This window comes from Diabrotica virgifera, chromosome 10 (genome assembly GCF_917563875.1).
Source record: "Diabrotica virgifera virgifera chromosome 10, PGI_DIABVI_V3a".
Classification (NCBI taxonomy): domain Eukaryota; kingdom Metazoa; phylum Arthropoda; class Insecta; order Coleoptera; family Chrysomelidae; genus Diabrotica; species Diabrotica virgifera.
The window spans coordinates 118,767,616-118,779,705 of NC_065452.1; the positions used below are offsets into that span (position 1 = coordinate 118,767,616).

Below are 12,090 nucleotides of genomic sequence, written 5' to 3' on the forward strand. Positions count from 1 at the left end.
TCTTTTTTTGTCAAATAATTAAAAAAAAGTTTTTGGACACCTTGTATAAATAATTATGTAAATGTTTATATTACTGAATAGAGAATTAACTTTTATATAATAATTAATATTATATTTAATAATTAATAATAACCTTTCAAATGAGCTAGCACACGACTACTATTCTCTCTTAAAAAAATCATCGATTACGTCATCACTCCCAGATGGATGGCGTCACTAGTATGACATATATAACAAAATATCGTAATTTAAAAATAAAAATCGACCGGTTTCCGAATTTTTCCTTAACGTTACGGGTTTACGAAATAACCAATTTATTCCTTTCATTTACACCATACTGTACGTCTGAATTGCCGATATGAATGAGTCAGATTAAATTAAATTATTAGAAGAATTTTTTTACTAAGCAACAACATTTTTGTTTAATTTATTAATATTTTGTATTTTGACAACGACGTCCGAAGTGGAAGTCGAAACGTTAATAAAATAATTTTTTTTAAGTTAAATTGTAAATTATTTCCCAATTAGAATAGTAATTTGAAATAAATGGTACTCCGTTAAAAGGTAAAACTTTTTATTGGAGGTGTTTTCTCCGGGGCTATTTTAGCCAAGGCTGTTTTAGCCGGGGCTGTTTTGACCGGGGCTATTTTGTGTACGATCTATTTTGTCGGGGCTATTTTGTTTGCGGGCTATTTTGTATCCGGGCTGTTGTAACCGGGCCATTTTGACGGGTCACGGTCCAGAAGGTATTATGGAATACCTCCAGCTTTGGTAAATCCAGTTGGTTCTGGCATGTGAGATAAGGGAGATGGTTCTATAATTGTCGCATTTATGGAAGCTTCCTTTTTATGTATTGTCGTTATTATAGGTTTTGTCCAGTCGTGAGGCCATTGCATGGAATGCCATATTTTGTTACAGAGCAACTGAAGCAGTTTTATTCTGGTTTCTTCTGCGTCTTTTGGAATTTCTGCTGTTATCATATCTGGATCTGGTGTTTTATTATACTTGAGTCCACTGATCGCCAGTCGTATTTCATTCTCGAGTGTATTAGGTTCTTCCATTTCTTCAGGGGTTTGGAGAACAAGTTCCATAATTAGAGGGCCTGTAGGAATTTTTACCAAAAAATATTGTTGAATTAGCTTGTGCATCAGAATTAAACATATTACATTATTTTTTATAGAGAGAGGAATCTATGAAGAGGTTATTAGAATGGAAGCAGCGCATGCTTCAATCGCCATTAAATAGAAAAATACAGGGAAATGTGGCATATAGAGGAAAGACTGGGTTTTATGATAATAATAATTATGATAATGGTTATAAAGTCCGTAGTAGGAATCCAAAACGTAATAATGTATATAGAGATGAGATGTTGAATAAATCTTCTTCACAATATAATAGTTATTCTTCAGATGATGAAGGTAAGTGCTCTTTTGTTTTATGTTTTTTTTTTGGTGGTGAACATGTGGTTATTAATATTTTATTCGACGTAATTTTTGTGCCGTACAAAATATTCGTGTTAATCACGCACAAAAATATTCATATTTTATTTTTAAGAAATATTTTTTGTTATATTTTATTTGATCACCCTGTATATATGCCTATTCTAATTCGAAATGTATACTTTTTTCATTGATAAATTTTGTGAGATTTTTTATTAGAGAATTTAATATTCTATTCTATTTCATGGGAATAAATTAGAATTTTATTTAAAAATACTTGATGGATTCGACCGTTACTTGATGGAAGTTCATTTTATCTAACAATAAAACACTGAAAACGTTTGTTTTCTATACTTCCACAAAATTTATTACAACTATGTGACTACAGCTGTTTCGGCAGAGTGCCTTTCTCAAGTGATCACTTGGGAAAGGCACTCTGCCGAAACAGCTGTAGTCACATTGTAACATCCTGATCATAAAAGACCAGGGCATTAAGCAACACCACACTGTTGGGAGAAACGATGGGAGGAATTCCTCGAACATCCCTTAGGATATTCAAAAGAAAAACGTCCACCGTTCCATCCATCAGAATGGTGCTCTGCCCGACTGCTCAGCCCTGGGTTCGTTCCCTGTTCATTCTTCCTTCACACCCATCCCAGAAAAGGTACAGGAAATAAAAAGTATACCTAATCATTTTTAAATACGCTATTTATTGAAATATAAAAAAAACTTAACAAAAATCATTTTTATTGTATACTGATAACAAGTTAATTTTCTAAGCCCGTGACCGAGATCCCGCTGGTAATCGGTACAAAAGTTATAAAGGTAAAAATTTACTCAGCTTTAAGTCCTTCCGTTACAGTTCCTAAAGGAGGTCCCCAATCCCTGTAGAATTTGTCGTCGCCGGTAGTTAAGGGAAGTCTAGGGCTACGTTGTTGGGCTGTCTTGTCTCTGTAGGGCTGTCTTGTTTAATTTATTCTACTGCATCAGGATACGGTTGTAAGCTAATTCGCTCTCCAAGGTAGCGGTAGAAGGTTTTCTTTTCCAGGTGCTTGATTAAAATCTTCTTCCCGAGGTAGGGGCCATTGTTTAACGGCCTACACACAAACACGATAATGTATGCCAATATTGTGCCTGATTTACGTGGCAATGGCAAAAGGGCGCTAGTACAAATTTTTATCGCATTAAATAGCTTCGAAGAGATGTACTAATTGACTTGACGGTAGTAGGGTCGCTTCTAGAAATATATAGTCCGAGGGACAAATACCAAGCGGAGCTTGGTGTAGCGTTCAATCGACTGATTGAAACGTTACAAAATAGTTGTAATAAATTTTGTGGAAGTATAGAAAACAAACGTTTTCAGTGTTTTATTGTTAGATTTAAAAATACGTTTAATGGAACGTTTCAAGTCCATTTTGTTTCTCAAAATACAAATTAAACAAATTATTTTGTTTTACTACTTGGAAATAAAAATTATTTCTACTTAAAATGTAGAATGTAATAGAATAGTATTAGTCCAATCGATTTGACCTTTAAAAACATAGTAACAAGCTGAATTTTGCTGTGAATGTCAATTTGGGACCCCAAAAAGTTTCAATAAGGTGCCGCTCCTACCTCCGGGCTTCCTCCTAAACTCCCCCGTCGTGAGGGGGAAAACGGAAAACGTCGATTTACCAAAAATCTGTAGGTCGTATAAAAAATGTTTCAAACAACTAATGTAGCTGAGATAATTTTAAACAAAAATGTTTATTATAGTCTAAGAGCTAGTGAACCCTCCGACTAACGGTCTTAATGTAAGGCTAGAAATTTGTATAGTGATAAGTCCATAGCATACCAAGGCTAAAAACCATGACTTGGCAGGCATTAGCCCTGCACGTGTATCTACCAGGTGAATCGAAAAGTGCATAGTTTAGGGGAAAAAGAAACTTTCTCCTGTAAAGTTCAAATTTAAGTATGTGTTTGAGTGAGTCATTTAGAAGAAATGTGTACAATGACAGACGATTCTGAACAGCATAAGAAGACCTTGCCAGGCGAGGGGAAAGATTAGGGTTTTTTCCTAAAATTATTTTTTTTGTATCGAACAAACTTTTTTTAGGTTTTTTGAATCATTCCAAACAGAAAGGGTCTTTAGTGACTTTTCTCTTAGGTTAATAGTTTTTGACATATAAACGATTAAAATTTTAAAAATTGCGAAATCCTCCATTTTTAACCCTGAATCGGACATTTAACTGAAAATTTTAATGTTGCCAATGTAGGTAGATATTCTTTAAACATCGATTGATGAAATCCCGAAGAGTTTTTTGCAATGTAATATCGAAAACCCCTTTGTTTTTAATTGCTAATCAAGCAGGCGCGACATTGTGGTATAAGTGAGGACGTTTGAGTTTGCATAAATTCATTATCTTGAAAATAGGCAAATTTGAAGAGAAATCCTTAGACAGGTCGATTTTTATTTTCAAATTAGGACTTTTTGGCATATATATAATACTAGTGATGTCATCCATCTGGGTATGATGACGTAATCGGTGATTTTTTTAATGAGAGTAGGGGTTGTGTGATAGCTCATTTCGAAGGTAATTCAATTCTATATTCAGTAATATAAACATTAACATAATTATTTATACAGGGTGTACAAACAATTTTTTTATTAAATTAATTTACACAAAAAGAAAAAAAAAATGCCCACCCTGTATAAATAATTATGTTAATAATTATGTTATTACTGAATAGAGAATTAAATAAGCTTTCAAATGAGCTATCACACGACCCCTACTCCCATTCAAAAAAATTATCGATTGCGTCATCACGCCCAGATGGATGACGTCACTAGTATTATATATATGCCAAAAAGTCCTAATTTAAAAATAAAAATCGACCTGTCTGAGGATTTCTCTTCAAATTTGCCCATTTTTGAGATAATGAATTTATGCAACTCAAACGTCCTCACTTACACTACAGTGTCGTGCCCGCTTGATTAGCAATTAAAAAACAAAGGGGTTTTCGATATTGTATTGCAAAAAACTCTTCGTTATTTCATCAATCGATGTTTAAAGAATATCTACCTACCTTGGTAACATTGAAATTTTCAGGTAAATGTCCGATTCAGATTTTAAAATGGCTGATTTCGCAATTTTTAAATTTTTAATCGCTTATATGTCAAAAACTATTAACCTAAGAGAAAAGTCACTAATGACCTTTTCTGTTTGGAATGATTCACAAGACCTAAAAGAACTTTGTTCGATGCAAAAAAATAATAATTTTAGGAAAAGCCCCTAATCTTTCCCCTCGCCTGGCAAGGTCTTATGCTGTTCAGAATCGCCTGTCATTGTACACATTTCTTCTAAATGACTTACTCAAACACATACTTAAATTTAAACTTTACAGGAGAAAGTTTATTTTTCCCCTAAACTATGCACTTTTTGACTCACCTGGTAGATACACGTGCAGGGCTGATGCCTGCCAGGTCATGGTTTTTAGCCTTTGTAGTGTGCTATGAATTATCACTATACAAATTTCTAGCCTTACAGGAAGACCGTTATTCGGAGGGTTCACTAGCTCTTAGACTATTAGTATTTTTTGTGTAGAATGAACCGTTCTCTCAGAAAAAACGCTTGAAGCGACCGGCGATTTTGAATGTCAGATAAGCGCGCGAGATCAATTTTTTATATCAAATTTGTATCAACTCAACGGTAAAAATTCGATATCTTTTGATCAAAGTAACCTATCGACAAAAATCAAAATGGGTTTTAAAGGTGAATAGTGCAGTTTTCGTATACAATTTTTGCATTTTGCCGAAATGAAACCAGTTTCTGTAAAGCTGTTAAATAAATAAGCGTTACGCGATTTTTGTCATTTTTATGATTTTTATGAGATCAATAAAATTGATTACTTTCATTGACCGATTATTATGGAATCTCTATTGTTAGAACCTAATCTTCAGACCTATAATATGAAATTTCGATTGTGAGTTTTGACAATAATATGAGGTATATTTATTGCCAAAACTCAATATCGAAATTTCATGTTACTTATAGGTTTTGAAGATTAGGCTCTAACAATGGAAATTCCACAGCAACCGGTCAATGGTAGTGATAAATTTTATTGATAAAATGAGAATCGTTAGAAATGGCAAAAATTCCGTAACGTTTATTTATTTAACAGCTTTATAGAAACGGGCTTCATTTGCTGCAAAATGTAAAAATCGCATTAGTCGAAGCAATAAAGCACTGAACCTCCGAAAAAAAAGGACAAGACCGATCTTAATAATTCATTTTGCATTCGATTCGTGAATGCGCCAGGAAACTTTGTGAACCGGAGCCATGATATACCTATTACCAAAACTTTGGTAGATTATGTGCTTTCTAATCAAAATAATATAAGTGCTTGTGTTCACGACTGTCCAAAAATTACTGATCCGTTATTTCAGTAAATATCTCTAATAATAATAGTTATAATATATCTGATGGTAATATATCCAAGTTTAGAAATTTATGTGATCAAAACTTGGATAAAATCAAAACTAGTTTTATCATGTGTCACTTTAATTTGGATTCTGTTGATGTTAATATCATGTACCAGGAAATTTTGCAAAATTGTGAACATGTAATCAATGGCATAATACCAATTGTAACATGTCAGTTTCAATCTAAATTACCTTGGTTTGATTATGAGGTGTTTAAACAAATTAAACAGCGTGACAGGGCTTATAAAGATTTTAAAAAATGTATTGACGTTATTGAAAAAGAACATAAATGGCAAGTTTTTAAGAGACATAGAAATGAGGTAGTAAATATGTTAAAGCTAAAAAAAGAGCGATTCTATTTTAACAAAATAGACAGGTATAGAAACAATCCAAATAAAATGTGGAAAACTTTAAAAAAATTAATCAATGATAATAGCCGAGAGATGCCAAACTCTGTAATCTTTGAAACTGCTACAGGCCCAAAACGGTTAACAAACAACTTAGAAATAGCTAGCAGTTTTAATGAGTATTTTGTTGGAAGCATTGAAAGTATTGTTCAAAGTATTGAGAATTCTGAAACATGGTGTAATGTAAATAATAATCTATATTTAAATTTTGATAAATTTGAAGAGCTTTCAATACAGGATTTGAGAAAAATTGTTGGCAATTTGGATAATAAATTCTCACTGCACGAAACGTTAAATTGCAGAAAGGTAAAGGAAGTTTTTGAAACCATTGGGCACGTTATGTTAAATTTAATTAATACATCTCTTGCTACGGGTAAAATTCCTGAAGTATTAAAAATAAGTACTATCACCCCTATACAAAAAATACCTAATACTACAAAAGCTGAAGAATTTCGTCCAATCAATACTTTACCTCCTATAGAAAAAATATTAGAAATTGCTGTTTATGAACAATTATTGGAACATGTAACAAAAAATAAAATTTTAATTAATAATCAATCAGGGTTTCGTAAACAATTCTCTTGTGAATCAGCATTACAAGTTACATTATGTCACATAAAGAGTAATTTAGATAAAAATAAGTACGTAGTCGGTGTATTTCTAGATTTAAAAAGAGCTTTTGAGACCATCGACAGGACAATATTGATATCAAAACTTAAACAGTATGGTATAGGAGGTGCAGTAATTGAGTGGTTAGAAAATTATTTAGAACATCGCAAACGGAAAGTACGTTTTAAAGACCAATTATCATCTGAAATGGATAGTAATACAGGTATTCCTCAAGGCAGTGTATTAGGCCCTCTTTTATTTATTCTGTACATTAACGATATCGATATTTTTGTAAATTGTGAGTTTATTAACCTTTTTGCCGATGATACTCTAATCTGTTGTAGTGATGAAAATTTTGATATAGCCATTCAAAAAATTAATACTATTTTAGATATGGTTAACAAATACTTGATAATTAATAAACTTAAGTTGAATGTTAAAAAAACAAATGCAATGGTTTTTACTACTAAACATAAATATAGTTTGCTCGATTCTGAGAACATAAATTTAAATATTAATAATGAAAAAATTGAAGTGGTTACAACAGCTAAATATTTGGGATTCCAACTTGACAACATTCTGAATTTTGACAGTCATTTCAAGTAGTTCATAAAAAAATATCAAAAAAACTATACTTTCTGAGCAGAATATCTCAAAATTTGTCAATGGATTCAAAAATTACAGTATATAACAAAATTATTCAACCTCATTTTGACTATTGCTCATCAATCTTATATTTATTTAATCTTAATAAACTTAACATGCTACAAAAATTACAAAACCGTGGAATGAGAATAATTCTTAAAACAAAACGTCGTACTCCAATTAGGACGATGTTAAATACTCTAAACTGGTTCTCTGTTGAAAATAGATTGTTTTATTTCACCATGATTTTGGTCTTCAAAATAGTAAATGGCTTATCACCTGAATATTTTCAAGAATTCATTTCTTTTAACAAAAATATTCATTCTTATAATACCAGAGGTTTAGATGACATATATATACATACCTAGAACCATGTATAAAAGTACGATGAATTCGCTTTTTTTTAAAGCTTTCTTAAGTTTAATCAGTTACCTGCAGCTGTAAAAAAATGTACTAGTCTCAATAATTTCAAAATATTGCTTAAACAACATATCAAAAATTTATAGTGTACTTTCTTTTCTTTATATTGTATGTATATTAGGTTTTTTCTATTTAAATAAAGATCTATCTATGTTTATCTATCTATTATTGAAAAACTGCATACAAAAAATGAATTCTTAAAGTGCATCTCAAACAGACAATAAAAAAAATTCAGAACTCATCAATTATCGGCGGCAATTTTGTTACTCGGGGGGTTTTTGGGGTCGTTGAAAACGAATATGACGTCAAAAGTGATCTCCGGAGTACCTGGTGCCCAGGGTACCTACTGTTTACCTCGTCTTGTGAAGTTTTCGGCAAATTCATTAAAAATTAGCCTAGTCATTAAAATTCATTAAAAAATTAGTCAAAAATCATTACTCGGAGGTTTTTGGGGCCGCTAACGACGAATTAACATCGGAAGTGATTGGAGTACCTGGTGCCCAGGGTACCTACTGTTTACCTCTCTTGTGGAGTTTTCGGCAAAAAATGTATTAAAAAATTAGTCAAAAATAATTACTCGGGGGTTTTGGGGTCGCTAACGACGAATATGGTATCGGAAGCGATCTCCGGAATACCTTGTGCAGAGGGTACCTACTTTTTATGGAGTTTTCGGAAAATTCATTAAAAATTAGCCAAAAATTATTACTTGGGGGGTTTTTGGGTCGCTGACGACGAATATGACATCGGAAGTGATCTAGGGAGTACCTGGTACCCAGGGTACCTACTGTTTACCTTGTTTTCTGGAGTTTTCTGCAAATTCATTAAAGAATTAGTCAAAAATCATTAGTCAGGAGATAAACAGTAGGTACCCTGGGCACCAGGTACACTAGAGATCACTTCCGATGTCATGTTCGTCGTCAAAGACCCCAACAACCCGTGAGTAATGAATTTTGACTAATTCTTTAATGAATTTGCCAAAAACTCCAGAAAACGAGATAAACAATAGGTACCCTGGGTACCAAGTACTTCGTAGAGGCGTAGAACACTTCCCATGGCATATTCGTCGTCAGCGACCCAAAAACCCCGAGTAATTATTTTTGGCTATTTTTTTAATGAATTTGCCGAAAACTCCATAAGAAGTAGGTACCCTGGGCACCAGGTATTCCGGAGATCGCTTCTGATGTCATATTCGTCGTTAGCGACCCCAAAAACCCCCGAGTAATTATTTTTGACTAATTTTTTAATAAATTTTTTGCCGAAAACTCCACAAGACGAGGTAAACAGTAGGTACCCTGGGCACCAGGTATTCCGGAAATTGCTTTCGATGTCATATTCGTCGTTAGCGGCCCCAATAACCCCCGAGTAATGATTTTTGACTAATTTTTAATGAATTTGCCGAAAACTCCACAAGACGAGGTACACAGTAGGTACCCTGGGCACCAGGTTAGGGCTTCCAATCCCAGAATACCGATATCTCGGTATTGCGGGATCCCGCACCATTTTCCAATCCCGCGTGATGCGGGATTATAGGCGCGGGATCCGCGAGATTTGCGGGACTGAAAAAAAGCATATATTCTACCCCTCGCCAACGCGATCGCTGCCGCCCAAATTTATGAACAAGAAAATGGAAGATAATCATTCAATGTTAGCTTCAGAATTAGTTTTGTCTTTGCGCAGACGTATTTTACAACGACGCGACGTAAAAATGTGACTGCACTACTGATTTATCTCCAAAATCCTCGTAGTTATCACGCGTCGTGTATCGATGAAACTTTTCATCTTCAACCGAAAAGTTAACTTCGAAAAGAAATTAACGGCTTTTTTAACGAGAATAAACTTCAGCTTTTTAAATTCATCTGACCAATATGATCACGAAGATGCTGACGTAATGAGAACGTATACAGTCGGAAAAATGATAGAATACCCATGAACGAACATATAAAACACGCTGTATTTTCCTGTCACCGTGTCACAAAGAAAATTGGCCAGCGCAAGTACATGTAATAATAATTATTACATGTACTTGCGCTGGCCAATTTTTTGTATGACACGGTGACAGGAAAATACAGCGTGTTTTATATGTTCGTTCATGGGTATTCTTTCATTTTTCCTACTGTAAGAAACTTCAATGTAGGGGTTCCTTCAGGATTCCTATCTTACATTGCAACAGGAGTTAGTTGACCATATCGTCAGCATTTAATGTACTTTGCCCATCGCCATCTCGAGCTAATACACCCATTATACAAAAAGAAATGACTATGAATCCGGGGGTCAATGAGAAAATATCTTACATTTACAATATAAAGCCTTAAAAGGAATACCGCCGAAAAATGTGGAAGCCGAAAGGATATTTTCTGCTGCTGGCTATATTACTTTTAAAATACGCAGTAGTTTGGCAGACGAAAGTTTGGATACGTTGTGTTTCCTTCTCAAACATTTTCATTTCAAAGCTTTAGCTAAATAATAGTAACCTATAGCTAAGTAATATAGCAACTAAATAAGTAAACTATATCAATTTTCAGTGGAAAATGTGTTTTTGGTTGATTTTTAAAATTTTGTTTTGTGTATTTTTTGAAGAAGTATTTTCAATACCGAGATCCCACGGGATTGAAAATTCGTAGTCCCGCAAATACCGAGATTGAACTCAGGCTGCGGGATTGGAAGCCCTACACCAGGTACTCCGGAGATCACTTTTGACGTCATATTTGTTTTCAACCCTCGAGTAACACTCGGGGGTTTTCAAAAACCCCCGAGTAACAAATTTGAACTCATTTCCGCCGATAATTGACGAGTTCTGAATTTTTTTTATTGTCTGTTTGAGATGCACTTTAAGAATGCATTTTTTGTATGCAGTTTTTCAATAATACCTATATCATGGCTCCGGTTCACAAAGTTTCCTGACGCATTCACGAATCGAATGCAAAAAGAATTATTAAGATCCGTCTTGTCCTTTTTTTTTCGGATGTTCAGTGCTTTATTCCTTCGACTACATATGAAAGCTGCACTCTTCGCCTTAAAACGCATTTCGATTTTGGTAAATAGGACACTTTGATCAAAAAATATCGAATTTTTACCATTAAGTTGATACAAATTTTATTTAAAAGATTGATTTCGATCTCGTAACACATTCAAAATCGCCGGTCGCTTCAAGCGTTTTTTCTGAGAGAACGGTTCATTCTACACAAAAAGTGTTAATAAACATTTTTTTTTTAAAATGATTTCAGCTACATTTCTTGTTTGAAACATTTTTTTTCTACGGAGTAATGTTTTAGGTTTAAGGGTGAAGCCAGGGGGTAGTAGAAGTAATCTTTTTTGGGGTCTCAAAATTTACATTCTCGGCAAAATTCAGCTTGTTATTATGATTTTTAGAGGTTTTTTTTGCTTGAAAAATGGCTTTGGCAGAGCCAATTAGCCAGACTTGTTTGTGATTGATTGCAGATTCGTAGTCATAAATTTCTGATTTCATAACGTAAGTATCTACTACAATATTATTTTTTTGATACAACATATTATTATATTATATTTTTTTATTATATATTTTAATTTGTGGTAATTACTTTTTGTTTACTTCTATTTTTTTTTGTTATTATTATTTTATTATATGTTCTTTTTTATATATTTTTTCTTTTTAATTTTTTCAAACTAAATTAACAAATTATGCCTAGTTTACAACTTGTATTTACACAATTTAAAATGTTTATAAATGAGATGAAGAATTTCCATATCATTTGTAAATATTAAAGTATTACGGTTTATTGGGAAACAACATTTTAAATTTTTTAATTCCTTATAAAGGTGGTTTATGTTATTTATCTGTAAATGACATTCTGATATGACATGTGTTAGATTTCCGATTTTGCCACAAGTACAATTGGGAGTATCTGCCAAGCCGATTCTATGCATGTAAAATGGTGTAAGAGCATGATTTGCTCTCAGCCGATTAATGGTCTTTATAAAATGTCTATTATATTCCGTGTAAAACCATCTTCTTGAGGATATCCTAGGGTTACAATGAGCAAAATTTGAGCCAGTATTACATTCTCTGTAATGCAATTTCCAATTATTTTGAAGTTTTTGTCTGCTAAGAGTATCAATATCTGAAGCTGGA

The 12,090-nt window shown here is 33.1% G+C and overlaps 1 protein-coding gene across 4 annotated transcripts in view; it reads left to right on the forward strand.

The window, feature by feature from the left end:
• The window catches only part of LOC114330789 (uncharacterized), a 214,083-nt gene that overhangs the window by 118,292 nt on the left and 83,701 nt on the right, over positions 1–12,090 (forward strand). For all 4 annotated transcript variants that reach the window (XM_028280196.2, XM_028280197.2, XM_028280195.2 and 1 more), the window contains exon 7: positions 1,181–1,418. In XM_028280196.2, coding sequence (XP_028135997.2) covers positions 1,181–1,418 — 238 coding nt within the window. The remainder of the gene's footprint in view (positions 1–1,180; positions 1,419–12,090) is intronic.